The sequence below is a fragment of the Bidens hawaiensis genome, unplaced genomic scaffold, assembly GCF_021521415.1.
Source record: "Bidens hawaiensis isolate Kalapana, Puna unplaced genomic scaffold, B.hawaiensis_p1.1 tig00046777_1, whole genome shotgun sequence".
In the NCBI taxonomy this organism is placed as follows: Eukaryota; Viridiplantae; Streptophyta; class Magnoliopsida; order Asterales; family Asteraceae; genus Bidens; species Bidens hawaiensis.
This window is the reverse complement of record NW_027505999.1, coordinates 89,629-111,792: the sequence shown is the minus strand read 5'-3', so window position 1 is coordinate 111,792 and position 22,164 is coordinate 89,629. Positions and strand designations below refer to the sequence as shown.

At 30.9% G+C, this 22,164-nt stretch overlaps 1 protein-coding gene and 1 non-coding gene across 2 annotated transcripts; both read left to right on the top strand.

The window, feature by feature from the left end:
* Window positions 1-3,450: 3,450 nt before the first annotated feature.
* On the top strand, window positions 3,451-3,535 carry TRNAL-CAA (transfer RNA leucine (anticodon CAA)). The gene has a single exon. It is a non-coding gene; the product is annotated as a tRNA-Leu (tRNA).
* A 1,659-nt stretch (window positions 3,536-5,194) lies between these two features.
* LOC143616303 (uncharacterized) lies at window positions 5,195-5,815 on the top strand. Its single transcript, XM_077089174.1, has one exon. It carries the CDS (start codon window positions 5,240-5,242, stop codon window positions 5,813-5,815), a length of 576 nt encoding a protein of 191 aa, XP_076945289.1. The 5' UTR covers window positions 5,195-5,239.
* The last annotated feature ends 16,349 nt before the right edge of the window (window positions 5,816-22,164 follow it).

Here is a 22,164-nt window from a genome sequence, read left to right as displayed (position 1 = left end):
CACAAGTAGTACATGAAAGAGGAACTACATAATTAAAGATAATGAGAACACACTTAATAATTGCATCTAATTATAGTAATCAAGCGACTTTGTTTCAAAGTTCCACCTCAAAGTCTTCAACGCTCAGCTCAGCATTGATATTATTAAAGTTATCAACATGGTTCACTTCTTTCTCTTTTCCTTTTAGAGAGGCTTGGTACAGTTCACACAGATGCGGAGTTGTGCGACAAGCCTTTGCCCAGTGGTTTGTACTTCCACATCTAAAACATGAAGTGCCATTGTTTTCGGACCTACCAGCTTCATTCCATTTATTTTGGTGGTTGGAATTGGTATTGTGTGGGACATGATAATTATTGGCTCTCTGGTTACGACCACGGCCACGGCCACGACCACGACCGTAAGAATTATTGTTCCATTTGAATGGAAGCTTACGATCATTAAAATGTCTTTTGTCAAAATGACCACGGCCTCGTCCTCGACTTTGTTCCCATTTATGACCAGAATTTTTATGAGAACTTTTGTGAGCAACATGTGCTTCTGGTATTGCTAATGAACCCGTGGGACGAGATTGATGATTTTTTATCAATAATTCATTATTTTTCTCTGCTACAAGGAGCAATGCATTTAAATCAGAGTATCTCCTAAAATTCTGCAAACGATAATGTGTTTGCAAGTTTATGTTTGATGCATGAAACGTGAAGAAAGTTTTCTCTAACTTTTCTTCCTCTGTTACGGGATACCCACAAAATTCTAGCTTTGTGCCAATTCGGTATAAAGCAGAGGTGTAATCATTTACCCTCTTAAAATCTTGGAACCTAAGACTGTTCCATTCATCTCTAGAAGTAGGAAGTAAAACTTCCCTTAGATGATCGAATCTGCTTTTCAAATATTCCCATATCATATATGGGTTATCATAATTAAAATACTCATGCTGTAGTAATTCATCAATATGTTTATGGATGAAAACATCAGCTCTTGCTTTATCCTGGTCAGAGCAATCATTGTATTCTTGGATTGTTTCTAACACATCCATAGATTTTAAATGTCTTTTGACATTTGCTGTCCAAGACATATAATTTTCTCCAGAAATGTTGAGTGCAGGGAATTCGAGTTTTGCTATATTTGACATTTTGTTGCTAAACATAATAGAGCAAATAGTATGATAAATATTAGAATCCATATATATATCAATCAACAATGAGATACAATACATTGGTAGAGCTATAAACATATAAAAGAAAAAGAAAATGCCGAAATCTTCAGATGGGAGATTAAAAATTAGAATGAGAAGTAGTATAAGAATTATAGTGACCAACAACAAAACCGGGTGAATCATTTTGAAAACTTTATCTTGGATAAATTTAATAAGAAGAATGTTTGTTGTAAATGAAATGGGGTTAATAATTGGTTATTTATAGTGAAAATTTATAACCGTTTTACAACGGCTATATTACCGTTTTATAACGGTAACATTACCGTTTGTATGTGTGTGTGTATATATATAATATTAATTATTTTAAAGTAAGATAATAAATACAGTTTATTTTATAAAATATATAATTATTATGCATAATAATAAGAATAAAATTGTTAGTGTAAATAAATCTAACTTTTAAATGATATATTAGTGTGCATATAAAAATTAGAATGGTTATCAAATTTTAATAACAATGTTTATACACATTATTGTTATTACTTAGTATATGTATATGCATAGATATATTTTCAATGTACATAATTAAAGAAGTGTTTATGATGCTTATGTAGATATCTTTGTGTCTATTACCTTTCTTGATTAGGATATAAGCGGCTCGTGCTGATAACGTGTTATAATATTAGCTCTAATTATAACAAGATTATTGAAATGATAATTGATCTTTATTATATCTAATAGACAAGAGAGTGAAGAGATATATATAAGTTGTTAGTTCTACTGGGATGATATTTTATTTCCATCGTCGTAGTATTTATACTACACAAAAGGTAAATATACAGGAGACAAACATGACTATTAAATATATCTTGAGTGTTCTTGTGGCCAAAGACTTTGACAAAATTGAAATGTGTCATACATAAATAGTGTCGGTTGTTCACAACAGAAAACATGTTTTATCCTCTTTTTTCATAATTGTTTTTTTTTCTTTTTTGCAACTCAATTTGAAGTCTTCCTGTTTTTAAAGACGAAATTTAAATCGGCCATAATGCTTTGGTTGGACCGGTTCAACCGGTTTATGAGTTATTTAACATTCATTTTCTCTTTATATCTCACCAAAAGTCTAAAACATACAATTTACCCTAAAACGTTACTAAAAAGAAATGGATGAAATAATGTCTCCTTCAAGCAAAAGCTGAGACGTGGATTTGATGAAGTTGTATGCATTATTTCGTGGCCAGATTGACAACCGGACCCATTACCAGTTCGGTGGATGGATTTTTTTTTTTTGATAAAATTTGTTTAAATCGTCTATTTTGTTTGAATATATTGAGTGTATGCTTGGTTGGAAGTAATGGAATGAAGAAGGAATGAAATGAACAAGGGAATGAAATAAAATAGTCGTCGTTCTAAAAAAAATTATCTAGGATAATGAGTGATTTCTTTATATTTAATCAAACCTCTGGCCTTCTTCCATATGCTGCATCCTCACCATATCCATCATGAACACACACAATTATAAAAAAAAATGGGAATAAATCTATTGTTCAACAATGGTTGTATCTCATACCAAAGGACCAAATTGCCTTTTTATATAACATAATTATTCAACGGAGTTAGTGTGCTGGACTAAAAATGAGATGAATCAATAAAGCAGCCAGTTTGATGACGAGCCCGGCTATGAAACATTGGTTGTAATTAAGTATGTTAATTTCTTTTGAGTGTTTAAGTGTGTGCTCACAGTTCGGTTGTTCAAGTTTAATGTTGTACGGTTTGACAAGTCAAAGAATTAGTTCGTTAACTTCAGATTTTGAAAGGATTGGTTTTGGTTACTGAGATATAGTATTTAATCAAGATTAATTTATAATGAGATTTCTCTCATACTCATTAGTCTTGAGCTACAATATGAGAAACAGAATTGTAATATTGAATTTAAATAGTAGTAGGTGTGAATCCTAAATTATTGCCCCTTATGAAACTATTAATTAAATGTTTTATGAAGTAATCACAGCAATCAGCATGCCATACTTATATGATTATTCTAAGATATTATTTATGCATAATAATATAATATACACTATACAGCCTAGATAATGAAATTATCTTGTATGCTCACCTGTTTCTGATAAAATTCAAGTGGTAAACTTGTTGACAGTAATGAATTCAATTGTTCAGTCAAATATTCAAATATAAAATTTATTGCATCTTGTTCAAATAATCATAAGCATGCTAGTTTGATTAGTTGTGTGAGAAGAAGTAACAAATATAATAATTCTTATGAATGTTATTATCAAAAGGTCAGGATGGCCGAGTGGTCTAAGGCGCTAGACTCAAGTTTTGGTCTTCGAGAGAGGGGCGTGGGTTCAAATCGCACTTCCGACATTATTTTGTTTCTTTTATAATTTTCAACCGAATTAATATTATTATAACCTTTTAAAACAAAATATTAGTTACTTTTTAAGTATTTATTATAGTCCCTTGATCAGTGTTTCGGTGTGTATATAATGGCATTAATTTAAAACTCTAAATACATTTGAAGAATTTAAAGAGCTCACAATAGCAATTATTATATTTAACGAGACAAGGGTCACAAACAATATAAAAATCAAAAATCCCTTTTATTTTAATCATTAATCCTACCTCATTTCTTTTTCTCAAATATTTTCTGAATTCTCTCCAAAATTGTTTCAGCTGACCATTTCTTTTGGTTAATCATCTAATGCCATTATAATGGGTGAAAGGGTCGGTGGCCCAACTTTGGGGTTCATATCGTACAAGTGTTGTGATTTTTTAATTGGATAGTTGATGGTAAATAATTATAAAATAATTGGAAGGTGATATCAGCATACCATGCATGGAAGAAGACAAATTAACAGGCAATTTTTTGGTGATGTAAAAGAAATTCATTGATCATACTTGAATGAGCAACTTGGATATGTCATATGTACTAATCGTTTTTAGTAAGTGGTTTTGGATGTTTAACTTCATATGTGACAGGAATCAAATTAGGGATACCTATATATATATATCCGCATATATTGGTCTCTTTATGAAATTTGGATACGTTACATATGTACGCTGATTTCATATGCAGAGTTCATATAAACATACACCTTATAAGTGAATGTGTATTCACTAGTACAAATATTGTCTTTTGGAGTGGTGAAAATGTTCTTTTGGTGCGGTTTTGGATCACAACAAAATATCATCAAAATCGCTCCAAAAATCATTTATTAAAAACGTTTTTCTAAAACCCTAGCCTCGATCAAGGGAGTTGCCGGATGTTGCGGTTAGGTCTTTAAGTCATCATTAGTCGTTACCACTTTCCTGCAAGCATTATTAACATGGTTTCAAAGAATTATGTCATGAACCCGAACACAACCACCATTTGTTCTTAGAGAATATATATATATATATATATATATATATATATATATTAAAGGTAATGAAATAGTTTAGGAACTAGTAGAACGTTGAAAAGGAATTTATACTATTTTAACATCATTACCAAACGTCTTTCGAAATAAACAATTCAAATTATGTTCCTATTGTAAAGAACTATTAAGTCAAAAACCTAAAACACCAAACTGGCCCCTCATGTACACTTTCAATTATATAAATGCTCTTTTACATGATAATCATATGTCATATCATCATCATCATACTCAGTATATCCCACCAATAGCAATGCTATGGTAGGGTCTGAGGAGGGTAAGATGTAGACAGCCTTACCTCTATCCCATAGGGATAGAGAGGCTGCTTCCGTTGAGACCCCCGGCTCGATAGTAGTTTTGCATCAAGCCTTGGACATAAGGCACATAGCACTCAATCATCGGGACACCGGCTGATCGGTGCATGTGCCCTTGTCTTTCGGCTATCAACGCCACCACATGATGCCTGATTAACCTTCCGCCACTTTTAACGTTATTTTCACGAGATTAGTAAAATAACGTCAAAATTAGTGCAATTTTACTTTTGCCCACCCGAAGGTTCACACATATATACATTATATGCGCGCACCGCAAGTAGGGCGTATCATATGTCATAACTCAAAACTAATATCCTTATTCCTTCCAAAAGGCAACCATGGAAACCTCTCAACCTCTCACCATAGAAAGCTTCTCCTACTCTTGGTTAATCAACCAAAAACCCTCCCTAGACCACATCTTCGATCAAAACAACTGCAACAACGAAGATAACAACACAAATTTCTGTTTCAATCTTCCACATGCTACGAATCTTGTCGATGCCGATGAAGTTATTTTTAATGGACACATAATTCCTAAATCCATCAATCAGATCAAGCTTTACTCGTGTCCCGCCACACCTGTGGTTCATTTTCCACACAAAAAACCTTCAAAATGTACGAAAAAATATAGTCAACTTATAGCAAGTTGGCGAGTTTCATCCAAGAAGTTGTTTAGAAAGTGTTTTAGCTTTCTTGTACCTAGAAAAAGTACAAGGATTGTAGACAGTTCAAGCAATTCAGTTTGTATATCATCTTCGGTTGTTACATTCCGGAGATCAAAGAGCTGGAGTCACAATTCAACAAGTGGGTCTCATATTTCGTGTTCAAATGATAAAGCATACCATGATTATAATGAAGGATCGGTTCATGAGGCCATTGTTCACTGCAAAAGATCATTAGGTAATGCTTTCTGAATTATATATATAGATATATTTCTAGAAGCGTATATTAATAATATACAAGCAACTCTTAACGTGAGAAACGTACACACATATGTGGTAATTACGCTAATACTATTGGTACTCAATAGTTTTTGAATTAGAGTTACTATTACTCAACTTCATTTTGTAATTACTATAGTTCAAAACTGTAAAATAATTACTGTAGTTATTTTTACCTTTAATACGTTAATTTGATCTCTTTCGGATCCCACCCCTTATCTTAGCTTTATGCTATCTTTTGTAATTAAACTTCTCATGCTGCATGAGTTTGGTTTTTGATATGCAGAAAAGTGAAATGAAAAGAAGAAGAAGGGAGGAGATGAAACCTTTATCAAGAAGAATGATAGAAGATATATACGTACTGTCGTTTCTAAAGGATTTGGTAAACTATATATATATATATGAAATTAGAATATAAGTCACACATGTAAAATCATAAAGGAAATATGGTTGGGTTTAAGGCATTTCTCATCTTTTCTTTCATATATATAGTAAAGTTAGAACTAGCTAGTGTAATAAATATCTAATGTTGATTCAAATTCCTGTATGAGAACTTGGCCTTCACCCTCTTAATCTCCTCCTCTTTATATAGGGAATTAGATGTCTTTCATCATGGTTTCTCTCTCTCTCAACCCCTCTTTCAACTATCTCAAACGAATTATATAACGAGTTATGATAATTGGTTCATGATAGAGTTGAAGACCGGCCATGATATTTAACAATAAGGGTCACAACAAGAACTTTTTGACATAGATCGCAAGTTGTGATATATGGATCTCAGATGCATATCAAAGGTATAAACCTTTAAATTGAGAATATTAAGAATTAAATGAGTTATTTGTTCATTTATGTTATGTAAACTAGTAATGTGTGAATGTGTGTGAAAAATTATATGATTTGATTTGAAAACTTGAAAAATATGGCTTTTATAAAGGGGTTGTCCATGCTAGTACAAAGGTCGGAGTTAGCTTACGTAAGCCATATGTCGGGTCTAACATTTTCCTTTTCCCCTACACTTGTCATACGTTGTATCTTAATTCGTTTGATTTTTTTGTTTTTAACCAAGTTTTAATGTATTTTTAGTTGTGTTCTCACTTAAAATTGCTAATATGTTATTTAAACATATAATTTGGGATGAAAAGGCATGATCGGTTTTCGAGACGAAAATCGGACTAAATATTTAATTAGCCCATACCCATATGCCACAAAACTTGTAGATTTCTAAAGTTACACCATGGTTTTATCAGTACTCATTTATTAAATATGAACGAGGTTTGTGAAAACTTGAATGTAAGTTATTAGTTTTATAAATAGTTAATGTGACTAGTCATATGTTAAATTTTGAAAAATATGAAATCATTTTGAAAAATATTATAAAAAGGTTTACGAAAATTAGAGTGTTGCATCTTACTTATTGATGAAAGATTCCAAATACAAGCAAAGGAAAAACAACTTAAAGAGTTAATTGTCATTTTAGTACATATGACTTGTTTAATTACACAATTTTAGTATCGCTTTTGAATTTATTGCTAATGGATACTTGACGTTTTTCAAACTTGTCATTTTAGTATCATAAGTACTAAAATGACAAGTTTTAGAAACGTGAGATATCAATTTGCAATAAATTCAAAAGCAGTACTAACGTTGAGCAATTGATAAACCACCTGATAAACCACCGTATACAAAAATGGCACTTAAATCCGACTTTAAATGAAGTCATATTACTTGTCCAAGTCTCAAGGACAATTTGTAACGTGGTTATTAGTTAACCTTAGTTTGAATGAATTTAAGTAATGTGGTTTGCTTGCAAAATAAATGGTTTAGGATTATTCACAACTAAAATATAGCCCGTGTAATACACGAGTAATTAAAAAATGCAACTAAAAAATTAAATCTATACTATATAATAAATAAAAGTTTCTCATGTCATATGTCATTCTCTTATGCATTCTTATTTTTTCTTTCCGTCTCTCTCTTCTATTAATTATGCGTACTTTTTAAAGTTTATTTATATATATTTTGTTTATGATTTCTCTAATTGCTTTTACAAAACGTATTTTATATTTTCAAAAAACGGTTTATTTATAAAGTTGAACATTTTCATTATACAACGGGTTCATTGTTAAAAACATGTGGATCTTTTATTGAACCCAACCCGCATTCTTTTCACCTATAACCGTAACATCTTTCTTTCTATCCTTATTTTGTTGATCAAAACATTACCGATTCTCCTTTAATGTACATTCTTCAACTAATCGAACGTTTTCTTCTATTGGTGGGGGGGTTCGTATTGTTTCGATTGTACCGTTTATGTTCTTATAATACTATTTTACTTTATTTGCTACTATATTTTTAGTGCATTATCTAATGTTGTATCGAAAGAAGTATTTAGAGATTTATGTTTTATTTTTAAGTTTGTGAATAGTAGTTATAATTTAACTTCGTACTTAATGTATTACTCAACTTTATTTATTAAAAGTTATCACTTACAAAATTTAAGTTGTTTAAACCGTGTAAGACTTGGGTGCATAACCTAGTTTAATAATATACATAATAACATATATTATGGATTCATAAGGTATAAAAAATAATAAATAAAATTTTATAATTCATAAATGTCTAAAAACTCATTTAATACAGTATTTAAAGTTATATTTGTAACTTTGTTAGTAATTTTATAAATGATAATGATATTAGTTGACATCCTAGTTAGTTGGTTACTTTAATTGAATGACATGTAGAAAAATGATTTTGTTTGAATAGTATAAGTTGATGTGGTTCAAGATTGTACGGTATGGTTTAAGACAATAATATCTTTAAACTAAAAATGATACAACAAGGAGAACATGAATACATCAACAATATTTTTTTACGGCAGTCTAGTCATATCCTATTTTGTTAAACATAAAATGTAAAGGAGTTGAACTCAACCTCTTTGAATTTATAGTCGTGATGTTTTAGCTTTGTTACAATTTGTGTCGCGGTCTTGTTAGTAGCCGATGAGACTTAATGTGGACTCCTGTGGAGCCACTAGAACTTTATATTTAGAAAGCTAACAATGAACTTAAAAAAAAACATATTAAAGTATGAGGCCCCATAAAGTATTATTAGATAGATCAAAGATATTTACAAACAGTAATAACTTTACTAACATATTCACACATGCGTTAATATAATTTATTTAGAACAACGATTTTCTTGTATAAGCTATTATACTTTTCAAATTTGAAGAGCTTTAATGTCTCACTCTGACTAGATTATATTGTCTTAATCATGGTCACGCTAGCTTTGTTAATTACTACATTTAGTTTCATAATTATATGTGCGTGAAATTGCTTTTTACACCTGGTTAAATTTCTATTACACATATATGTAACATTGTTAATACATACATACGGGATACTGGATAGTTCACGCGAGAAGTTATGTTAACGTGAGAAATCAATCTAGACCACTCATTTTGTTTTAATTTTAAACTTCTAAAATTAAATGAAAATTATATAAAAGCAACATTAAATATGTTTTCTCTCCAATTAATATAGTTAATTGAACCATATAATTATCTCTTCAATTAACATAATTAATCAAACCAAACATTAAAAAATATTAATAATTTATTCTCTCTCATTATTTCATCCTACACAAAATTTCTTCATACATGTGTAGTATTGAATAACCTAAACTTGTATTTTTGTATATCTACAGATAACCTACACTTGTGTTTATATTTTTTTCATATAAAAAACATTTTTCCTACGCATATAAAACATAACTTGCATAAAAAAAATACCAAACATTAGTTTTTTTGCACAATTATATATAACCTGCACAAAAATATATATAACTTACACAAAAGTATATAACCTATACATGTATATGTTTTGGTGTATGTTATATATTATTGCGCAAAAACACAAGTGTATGGTATTTATTATTGTGTAGTTATACTAATTATATGCATAGGAAAAATGTTTTTATATATCAAAAAATAAAATATATATAAACACCCAAGTGTAGGTTATTCAATAACACAATATGAAAAAAAGTATAAAAATTTATGAAAAACGTTTTTAATTGTAATGTATGGAAAAAATATTTATAATTGTGTAGAATAAATCATGAGATAGGAGAATTTTTTAATTTATTTTTGAGTTAAGTGTCATTTTAGTATCTGTGGTTTGGCCAACTACGCAACCTTAGTACCTATTCTTTATTTTGTGCAAATGGCTACCTCGTTCCAAAAACTTGCATTTTTAGTACTTTTTTTCTAACTCAGTCAATTTTTTCCGTTAAGTCAGGGATAATTTGATAACTTCTTTATTTTCTTTTCTTTTAAACGCTTATATCTTGTAAACCCTAAATTCCCAAATCATAACATCAAAATTCAAATCCTAAATCTCCAAACCCTTTCTCCATATCATCAAAGGGTTTAAATATTTACGATATTTGGGGATTCAGGATTTGGATTTTGATGTTATAATTTGGGGATTTAGGGTTTACAAGATATAAGCGTTTAAAAAAAAGAAAAGAACAAAGTAAATAACGAAGTTACCAAATTATCCTCGACTTAACAGAAAAAATAGACGGGTTTAGAAGAAAAGTACTAAAACTGCAAGTTTTTTGAAACTGAGGTAGCCATTTGTACAAAATAAAGAATAGGCACTAAAGTTGCGTAGTTGGCCGAACCACATGTACTAAAATGATACTTAACTCTTTATTTTTTAAATATCTGTAAGGCCCCGAACTCGGTAGCCCTACTTTAGCGTTGGATTTACTCATAAACACAGTTCTACAAATCAGAGTCAATTAAAACTTTCGCGGAAACGTTAGTTAGATCATTCGTTACAAATCATTTAATCCTTTCCTTAAAGCCATAACATAAAACATCATATTTAAAACATCATTTCTTCCATCTTCAGATGCCAGCCGTTCAATCCATGCATGTGCCGTCCTCATGCTAGCTTTTTAAACCTATTTACCTGCGTGCATACTAAAAGTCAGCTACACTGAGTGAGTTCTAGTTAATCAGACGACATACAATACCTACACATATCGTACATACATACATATCTTAACCTTGTATAAATATCCATAAGAGGAACGTCACGTAATATCTATTAAGAGAACTATTATTATTGCCCATGCTATATATTCTCCATAGATTGGGCACTCTATATATATTACCCATAGAGGGAACACTTTATATACTTTCCATAGAAGGAACACTGTACTTTCCATTAAAGGAACACTATGATTTCCATTAAAGGATCATTATGTTTTCCATTAAAGGAACACTTTACTTTCCATTAAAGGAACACTCTATATATTATCCGTAGAGGGAACTCTATGTATAAGTTATTATTTAATATCCATATAAGGAAATCATCACTATTCTTGGCAATACATGCAATATCCGAAGATCGTTCACGTATCGACAAGCAATCATCCTTACATTACATACAATATTCATATCTCTATTATTAACCTGGCAGTACTTGCAATATTCGAAGATCGTTCACGTATCAATAAGCTATCAACATAACATACATAACACCAATGGTTGCTAAAGACAACAAAATAGAAATTATATCAATAATCAATAATAAAAGTAATGAAAAAACAATTTATGACAAGAAAATGTAATGAACGTTTATGACATCATTCGTACATCATATATATCAATCGTATCTTTAACTATCACCTGACGGTACATGCAATATCCGAAGATCGTTCACGTACCAGCAAGCAATCATTTGTATCTATCACGTATATCATACATGGCATACACTTACCATTTTAAGGTAAGTGTATTAACTGTCACATCGAGTATGCACACAACCCCGAAAACATAACAAGGAATTGGGCTATAAACTCACATGAATCCTGTTTCGTTCTCTGTTTATGGTTACTCCTTTCCTTAACTGAGCTCGACTGACTGTACATTAATTATTCGTATCAATATATAAAGCGTAACCATATTGTATTTCTAGTTTAGTTAATACCCTCAACGAACGGGGGTCCGGGGGCAGCGCCCCTGGCAGCGGGGTTCTAGGGGCGGCAGCCCCTAGCGGAGTCCAAGGGGCAGAGCCCCTGGCTAGGGTTAAGCTGCCAGGTCAGCTTGAAAAAATTTTATTTCCATTAACTGTCTTAACATATTTCTCATTAGAATTTTAAATTATTTTACTAATTCGTTTAGCTCATTCTTCATAGCGAATTAAGTCTGATTCGCTATCTGATTCGTTACCTTGTATTTATGAGCGGACATAAATTTAAGCAAACATACATGTTAAGCGAACTTCACTTACGCGAACTTAACTTAAGCGAACTTAACATTAAGCGAACTTAGCATTAAACGAACTTATCAATAAGCGAACTTGTACGATGTGAACATGTCAGTAAACGAACTTAACCAGCAGAGAACTTAATCAACAGCGAAGTTGATAAGTAGGCGAACTTGCTTGCAGGCGAAGTTGTACAGTAGCAGTTTCGGGTTTGGTTTTAACCCCATAGACATCTCATTTTTAACGTGAAATCCTTTGATACGATGTTAATAATTCCCGTAAACGTTCCCGTGGCCATTTTTGGATAAAACACGACCCAGAAATTTATAAAGTTTGGACCTTTAACCTTAAACGTTCAAAACTAGATCTAAGGTTCATTCTAAATGAGCCGTACCTATTTATAGATCCATTAAGTTCATTCTAGCATCAAGTTTACAACATTGCGTTTCGTTTATACCCGATCTACTCTCGGTTCAAGGTTCATGGCCAACCGTTTGTAAAAAACATAACCTTTAAGGATCAAGAACGTACCTTTATTCGTTTTAAGGTTACGGTTTCGCTTGGTATTGAACCTTTATCTTGTATACGGCTTGTATATCAAAGATCCAAGTTTGTTTGATCTCGGGCCTTCCTTTCTCTCTCGGTCGCGGACGGTGTAAGTGTGTGTGTGTGTGTAGAGATTATGGAAAGATGGAATGGGAGTTAGGGTTTTAGGATGGTTTAAGGGGGTATTTATATCCCTTAAAGCCCTGGACCTAAGACCCATTACCCTTTAATCCATCTTAATTAATCCAAGTCCATGATCCTTTCTTTGTTAACACTAATTAATTATTTATGCCCAACAACTAAACGCAACTTTCTTTTATTAAATACGAAAATTTAGGATGTTACAATATCCATGCAACACTAGTTTGTTTATATCACATAATAATATAATAATAAATAAAAGGGTCAGGTTAAACGTACCCCCATTCCTTGCTAACCATACACCCCCTTGAATTTTCATTTCCCCTTAACATTTGTAATTGACATGTTAGTTCCTCTTATTTTATTTTATTGTTTTTTTTAAAATATCAAAGAAAAAACTGTTAAGTTTTTATTCTTGTTTTACAGCTTTATATATATATATATATATATATATATATATATATATATATATATATATTTGTTACTGATTTTATTATTTTATTTCTTTAAGATCTTATTAATAGTTTGTTGATTTTTTTACATGTATTAAAAAGTTTTGTATGTTTTCTATAGCTAGTTTTTTAGTTTTTAGTTTTTTATTTTATATAATGTATTCAAAACAATTTGTTTTTTTGTTAGCTTTGGATACATGAGATTAATGTAACCTGAGAAAACAGCTAAATTTGTTTATCAAGTTGTATGTTATTTAACCCTTTTATTTATAAAAAATAATATGATTTTTTTAAAAGAATATAAGCTATCTATTAATTAAAAAAAATGCTCTCTAAAAAGATTAAAACAAGTATAGAAAAAAATATTTTTTTAAAACAAGAAAAACGACGTTTTTTTTTAGATAAGAAAAAAAATACGTTTTCCTAAGTAAAGAAGAAATATGTTTTTTTAAAGGCTTTTAAATATACATAAAAAGATAAATAGAAAAAAAGGTTGTTAATAAAAATATAAAAACAATGCTTTTATAATAATAATTATAATAATAATAATGATAATAATAATAATAAAAGATAACAAAATGACAAAGAAAACAACAAAAATGTCTAAATTGTATTAATGTAAAACTTAAGGGAGAGAGTATATTTAGTAAAAATGGGTGTGAAGTGGTACATTTAGTAGCACCCTAAATAAAACTAACGGATACTTGAAACAGTCTTAACTCATTTAATTAAGAAGAAATATACCAAAAATAAAAAGAAAAAAAATTCCAATACCACCTTTAGCTAATTAATTCATACATTAAATGTTTTAATTAATTACTAGTATGTCATTATTAATTTTAATCATTGGTTAAAATGATCGAGTGGTTGAGATATCTTCTTACCATTTCTCGCACTTCTTGTAACTAAAATCACTTATCACATGAACTTAAAACAACATACGCATATGTAAAATTATGATTACATATATGTAATTATATATAATAAATAATGAAGCCACTTAAAATTACACGAGCACGCGCGCGTGTGCGCATATGTGTTTTTTTTTCATGTCTAGGCCGTGTATTCTTTTTCTAAACACTTGTCTTAAAATACGTTATGCATCTCATAAATTACAAGGTAACTAATAGTTTTATACTTTCCTTGGAATTTAAAAGGTTGAAAAAGAAACATAAAAATTCCTATGACACATTAATTAGGGCATTTTTCAGGGCCGACTCTGAGAAAACAAAAAAAAATTTGGGTTAAAGGCGAAATTTTTTTTGAGCCTTAATTTAAAAGGCGTACTTTGTTGCTTTAAACAATTAAATTTTTATATGAGTTTACTTAGTTATAATTTGGGTTGTGTAAATAAATTTTGTATAAAAATAGGATTAAAATGTTTTATATAGAATTAGAACATTTAACTTTTTGGTTGAGAGTAATACCCCTATACCACTAGACCAAGCTAGTGGTCATGTAATTGAGTTTAAACATTACATATACATATTGTTTTTAATAAAAATAAATATAATTTAAAAAAAAGAAAATTTCGGGCCTAACGTGGTTTCCGGCCTGTGGCCGTCGACCACCCTGCCACCCCTATGGGCCGGCCTTGGCATTTTCAACCTATTTCTTAAAAATATATGAGTGGAATTTTTAATTTTATGGTATAATTATAAGTGGTTGTGAGCAGAGGGGAGAAAAAATGTTATATGATAAAGTTAAATTTGAAATTTCACTGTTCACACCGTATAATATTTTCTTAAAATATTTGTGTGTGAAGGAGAGAGAAATAATAATGATAAAGATATAAAAGTCATGTATTACTTAATTGAAAAATGAGAAAGAAACTTTAATGATTTTTAGTGTAATTATATGATATATATGAATATATGGTAGAGAACTGAATGTGAATGCTCTTATATATATATATATGTATGTATATATATATATACATATATATATATATATAGGGAGAGGATCATGAGAGAACTCCATTTTATAAAGAGAACTAGAGAACTAATAATGAAGTATTTTTAATTTAATTAAAAAAACATTTTTAAAATTTTTTTTCTTTCATTCTTCTTATATGTTGTTATTTTTCACCACAAAAAATATAAAAATAAAATAAAATAAAAAATAAAAAAAATTAACGTTGTAATGCATATATGCAATACATCGACTTTTTTTATAATGCATATTTGCAATAGTGTGCATTTTGGTATTTGAAATAGTGTTGAATAGCATATATATAGTTGTTTGTATTGTATATTTTGCAATAGTGTTATATTATATACAAAAATTAAAAAAAATCAATATAGTGCATATATACATTAGTGTTGTATTACATATATGCAATAATGTGTTTTGCATACAATTATTAGTGTCGTATTTGCATATATTCAATAGTGTGTATTGGATAATGTATTTGTGTTGTATTGTATGCAATAAAACACTATTTTATATATACAATACACATTAATGCACATACGCATTACATCGGCGGTTTTTTTTCTTTTTTTCTTTAGGAACATTATCATTTTGTTAGAAGAAGGAAATAAAAAAAAATCACAAAATATTTTTTTTTAAAAAATAGTTAAAAATAATTCTTTACTATTTTCTAGTTCTCTATTTAAAAGGAGTTCTCTCTGAATCTCACCCCTATATATATATATATATAAGAGTTCAAATAAGAATAAGGATTTTCCTAGAAATGGTAAGAACCAACAAATTTTTGACACTTGACATTACAAATGATGGTGAAAGAACAATTCTAGGAAACTATGTCGGTTATAATGACGAAAGAGTAATTTTAAGAAACTATATCGGTTTTTAGTAAATTTAAATCTCAACAATTGATTAATATGATCCAATGATTATTATTTATTCATAGTCTTCTTAGGAAACTACTTCTTTTTAGTATAACCTTCCCCTATATATATATATATATATATATACTATATATAAAGCATGAGTGATGGACCTCTTAATTTTTAAGAAGTACCAAACTTGTTGTTTTTAGTACAAACCATGATGCATAAAATTAAGACACTTTAGGGGCAATTTTGTCTTTTAACAATTTTGTCTTTTAGCAAAAGCAAAATGTTTTTTTTAATTTATTCAAAAATAATTACAATTTTGGTCCTTTAACTTTAATCACATTTTATTAACTTATATAATACTTACATATATACCCCTTATTTTAAACCAACTACCCCGATGACGTTTAAACGTTTATAACTTTTTCGCACGCTAATATTTTTTTTTAAAACATTATACTATAAAAACTAGTATTTTATTCTCTTTAATTTGAGTATAGTATTGTTATATCATTTTTCATTTTAAAGAAACTTAACGTGTTACATGATTACCATTAAAAACCGGCATATGAATCGGGCGAGTTCGGCCGTTCGGATCATGGGTCTAAAAAGTTAAGGTTGGAATGAGTCGATACAAAAAGGTTAATTTAGTTTGGGTCGGTCCGGGTTTGGGTTGAAAGGGGTCAAGTCATAACGAATTTCGGTTAGAACATTGTCAAGTGGAACAGGTTGCGGGTCAAGACGAGTTAAATGTAGCGTTACGTGCGCACCGACACCTGACTTAGCATGCACCGTCGTTGTGTGACATGCTTACTAACACCGGTTAAGATTCCAATGTCGCAATATGAGCATACTATCGTCGGGCTACGGGCGTACTATTGTGAAGTCACACACATACAGAGACAGTAACACCGGTTACGCATCTGATGTCATGTTTGCGTGCATACCTCGCCACATCGCACGGGCACGCAACTAGTATATATATATATATATTATCTACTAACTATAATAGTAATTATTTATATGTTCCTAAGAACAGGGCCGTCCCCGAGAGTCCTCTAAAAGTCGAGGGCTCGGGCAAATGAAAAGATGGGCCTAAAAAATTTAAAAAATCAATAACTTGTATATAAATATTTAATATTACAATGATAATTATAATAACAATTAACAAAGTTATTGTAAGAATTGTCAAATTTGAATATTTAAACAATTCGCGTTATTTTAAATAAAAAGTTATTTTGGTTTTTAAATATAAAAAATAAAGAAACATAAGACAAATGAGCATAACAAATAAAATAAAATAAAGCTTATGACAAGAATCGAACACATGACCACCTGTTTTAAAGAAATAGGAAAACCAGTTACACCAATCTATATCTTTTAGCATAGATTAGTTTATTTATATATTATATAATAAATGATTAAAAATAGTTATGGGCCCTAAAATATGGTGGGTCTTGGGCCGTTGCCCTCTTTGCCCACCCTATGAGCCGGGCCTGCCTAAGAATATAATATCAACTATATATAATCATTCATCGAATTTTAAAAGTTCTTCTTAGGTACTGTTTGCAACAGTATAAAATTATACGCATATTGAGAATATAATATATATATCACATGCACAGGTGATCACCATTTGAAGCATGGTCCATGACTTATGCGTACATTATTAAAGTTCAGTTTACTCAATTATTGCTAAAATGTTACTACAGATTAGTCGGCATGTATTTTACGGTGATTAATAAATTATAAAACAAATCACGAACCTTATAAATTTAACAATTCTCTACAGTCTACAGATACAGAAATGGAAATTAAAGAAAAATAAAAAATGAAGATGCATGGATGATCACCGTTTGAAGCATGACCCATGTCTTATATCATGAGCGGCAAGAGATTGCTTGATTTTCGATATATATATTTAGCTATCATTTAATATTTGTAATAATAAGATCGTACTGCCAATCGAAAGTGGAATATCAAGATTCACAAAACCACACGTCCACAAGACAGTAGACGTTGTAGATTGCATAATAACAAGAAATATATAAGTTTGGTTTTTTTTTTTTTTAAATCCGTTGGAACCACCATCAATACTCGGATGAGCTTTTCTAATACGGGATATCAACCACTCACTCCGGTTTTTAAACATCGCTTTAGGCCACCAAAGTGGTTGAACTGGCCCTGACAAAAAGTTATCTCTGAGACTATATTACGAGAATCGAGAGTTCGAGACCACCTATAATGGTTTTCTATGGTGTTGCCAACTTGACTCCCAACTCAGGCTCATAAGTAACAAACTAACTTGATTGTCATTAACACTTTGAAATAAATTAGTTTTCTTCATATTTCATTACTCTCTTTACGGATTTTTATCAACTGTTTTGAAATATCTTTCCTTGGAGAACCAAGATATCTTAATAACTTCTGTACAATGTTCCTTGTAGGACATATGTGCTTAGATCATGCCCTTGTTCAACCAATATTCACATGGTCTTGTCTTTTGTTTCTCTCTTGTTCTTTTATGGATGTAAAAATACTATTGACATTTATATTTAAATTTTAATTGTTATTTTAAATAAATATATAAAAATTTAATATATGTCTTAAAGTAGATCATTTTATGTGTTGGCTAACATACATTAATTTTGTAAAACTAAAGACATACAACCCCATTATCAATCTTTTAGAGCTTTTACACTTGTAACAAAACATAATAGTCCATTCCTCTTAATTTTATTACTTAAAAGCAGTGACGAAGCTTGGACTAAGACACCGGAGGGACCGAACTCAAAATGTATACAAAATTACACAAACAAAGGGGCGGACTTAAATTTTCGGCCGAAAACAGCTAAATTCACACTACGTATAGAAAATTTCAGGCGAAAACGGCTAAATTTTACACTACGTATATAAAGTTTCGGTCGAAAACGGCTAAATTTTACACTAGTATATAAAATTTCGGTCGAAACGGCTAAATTTACACTACGTATAAAAATTTTCGGGCGAAAGCGGCTAAATTTTACACTACGTATATAAAATTTCGATCGAAAACGGCTAAATTTACACTACGTATATAAAATTTCAGGCGAAAAAGGCTAAATTTTACACCACGTATAAAAATTTCGGCCGAAAACGGTTAAATTTTACGCTACGTATATAAAATTTCGGACGAAAACTGATAAATTTACATTACCATGTAAAAAAACAGGGGGGACCAGGGCCACCCTAGCCCTAAGAGTCCTTCGCCATTGCTTAAAAGTAATTAATTTATCTCTTTTAGCTCTTAAGTTTAGTTATCATCAACACAATTTGTTCAACTAGTGCTTGGATATAAGCAGTGGCGGACCCATAAAATTTTCTTATAGAGTTCATAAATATTTTTAGATAATCGCTATATATATACACTTATAAATCAGTTGGAATTTTTAAACTATAATAGCACTAGATAGGCTTTTTTTTTACAAGTGACGCCCTACCCCCATACCACAAGCACAGGTGATAGGACCGCCCTTGGATATAAGAAAACTGAATTTTAATGGTACAAAACTACAAATAAATCAGCCGGATAAGCATGTCTAGCTAGTTGAAAAATAGTATTGCGTGTTGTATATTGATTTTCTATTTATAAAAGTTTTTGATGCCTGATGGATGAAGTTTTATTTTATATAAGAGATGCTTTATATTGGTATCTATATATGATCAAGGCAATCTCTTTATGTTGGCGTTTTCTTTGGGTGGTTGTGACATGTGTGTCATTCTCTGATTTTGACAAAATTGATTTGTTGCAAGTGTCAAGTCTATTTATTATGCGAGTGTTTTTTTTTATGAAAACAACTCGTTTTTTGTTTGAGTTGTTAAAAATGCACCACGTTTTGATACAAACCAGAGACAAATAAAGGGTGAATAATTGTTTCAAAACTACATATATAATTTTTTTTTCCACTGATGAGGCTTAGTTGTAATTGGCTAGTTTAGTTTGTGTTAAAATAAACTGTACATAATACGAAGAGACAGGGCCGGCTTCGAAAACACAATTATTTTTTTGTGTTTAAGACGAAAATTTTTTTGGACCTTAAGTAAAATAAACATTTTTTTTGTTTAAACAATTTAATTTTAAGTGGGCTTACTTACCACTTAGTTATTATTTGAGTTGTGTAAAAAAACTTGTGTATAAAAGTAAACATAAAAATATCTCAACTAAGACTAGAACCTACAACCTCTTGGTTGGATGTCATACCTCTTTGCCACTAGACCAAGCTAGTGGTTATGAAATTATGTTGAAACATTATTTATACATAATTTTTTTTATAAAACTACATAAAAAATTCTAATTTTTTTTCGGGCCTAGCGGGGTGTCGGGCATGTGGCCGCCGACTACCCGGCCACACCCCTAGGCCGGCCCTGTTCTCAGGTCTTATCTATTGGAGATAACCCTCTATTCTCAGATTCAGCCAAGTATCGCTATCTTGTAGTTGCAGTTCAGTAACCCTTTCAATACTTGATAATGCCTTCGCAATCGCCCTGTCTGAAAATCACTATGATTAAATGAATACTACAATACCTAAATGGCACCCTTTATCATAGCCTACTCATACGACACACCTTGATCTACTACTACACGAATAGCATTTGCCGCTGCGGTTTGAGCAGCAAACGGCGTCCCTCTTCTTGTACCTTTGAAGCCACAAAATTTTTTTAACATACTCAAAAATATTCCAACTCTTGCTCCACCTTCCATGCATTCGCTGATGTTCTGTTGGGAATTACTGAGTCGACTTATGGCTATTGCGTGGAGCGACTTGGGATAAAAGAAACCAGTTATCTTGGCGTGCAAGTAATCGGGTTATTTATGGATAATTATTTTATGGAAAAATATATTTTAGGTTTAGATGAAAAAAATTATCATGTTTATTTTATTGTATCCTAAATATATTCTAACGTGTTTAGGTTAGTCTATATATACCGTATATATACCGTGTTTAGGGTGAGACAATTTGTATCAAGTTTTTAAGTTAGATTTCTTGATCAATAAAGTTTGTGTGTTAGCCAAATATTGTGTTCTTTGTTCCCGTTCATCTGATTACAGAAGAAATCGAGCAACGGTCGGCAATCGAGACAAGGGTTGTCGACGGGCTGAGATTTGGTGACCGGAACGTTGTTCTTTGCTATTCGGCGGCAATCGGTGATCATGTTTACGCTAGAGGAAGTTGGAACGGGAGATCCGTGACGCGATCGAAACGTGTATAGATTTTGATCAGGTTTTCTAAAGTGGTGCAAAACGAAGTCAACCGAAAGATTATTTGTTGAAGTGAGTGGTTCTACACAGCACGGAAATAAACAAATTATATTTGTATAGCAATTAAAGAAGAAATAACACAAAAGCTACAAAAGCTAAAAGCCTAAAAGGTAGTTTTATTCTTTTTTTTGTTGCTGCTAACGAAGAACGAAAAATAAATAGAAGAAAAAGCAAGGGGGTTATTTCTTTTTGTTCTCTTGGTTCAACAAATCTTGATTGGCTTGTTTTCGCGGTTAAAGTTTAACGAACAATGATGGGTGATCAATCGGCCAAAGAAACGAACAAGAACCCGAACTTGTTTCAATGTCCGAAACTAACAACAACAAATTACACGGACTGGGCTATGAATATGCGCGTGTTGATGAATGTGCATGGCGTGTGGGAAACAATCGATCCGGGTAACGACGATGCAAAACTAAACAATATTGCAATAGCCTTGATTTTTCAGTCGATCCCTGAAGCACAGATTTTACAAGTTGTTAATCTGCGCGCGACGAAAGAGATGTGGGAGGCGTTAAAAACCCGACATCTAGGTGCAGAACGGGTGAAGGAGGAGAAGCTCCAAACCCTAACGTCAGACTTCGACGAGTTGAAGATGAAAGAAACAAGGACAATTGAGAGTATGCAGCCACGTTATCGAGCTACTTATCAAAAGCCGCCACGCTCGGAGAGATATTCTTGGAAGAAAAAATGGTAAAAAATTTCCTTACAAGTCTTTCGAGACGTTTTATTCATATAATGGGATCACTCGAACAAGTTTTAGATTTAAAGACTGTTGGGTTTGATGATGTGGTGGGTCGAT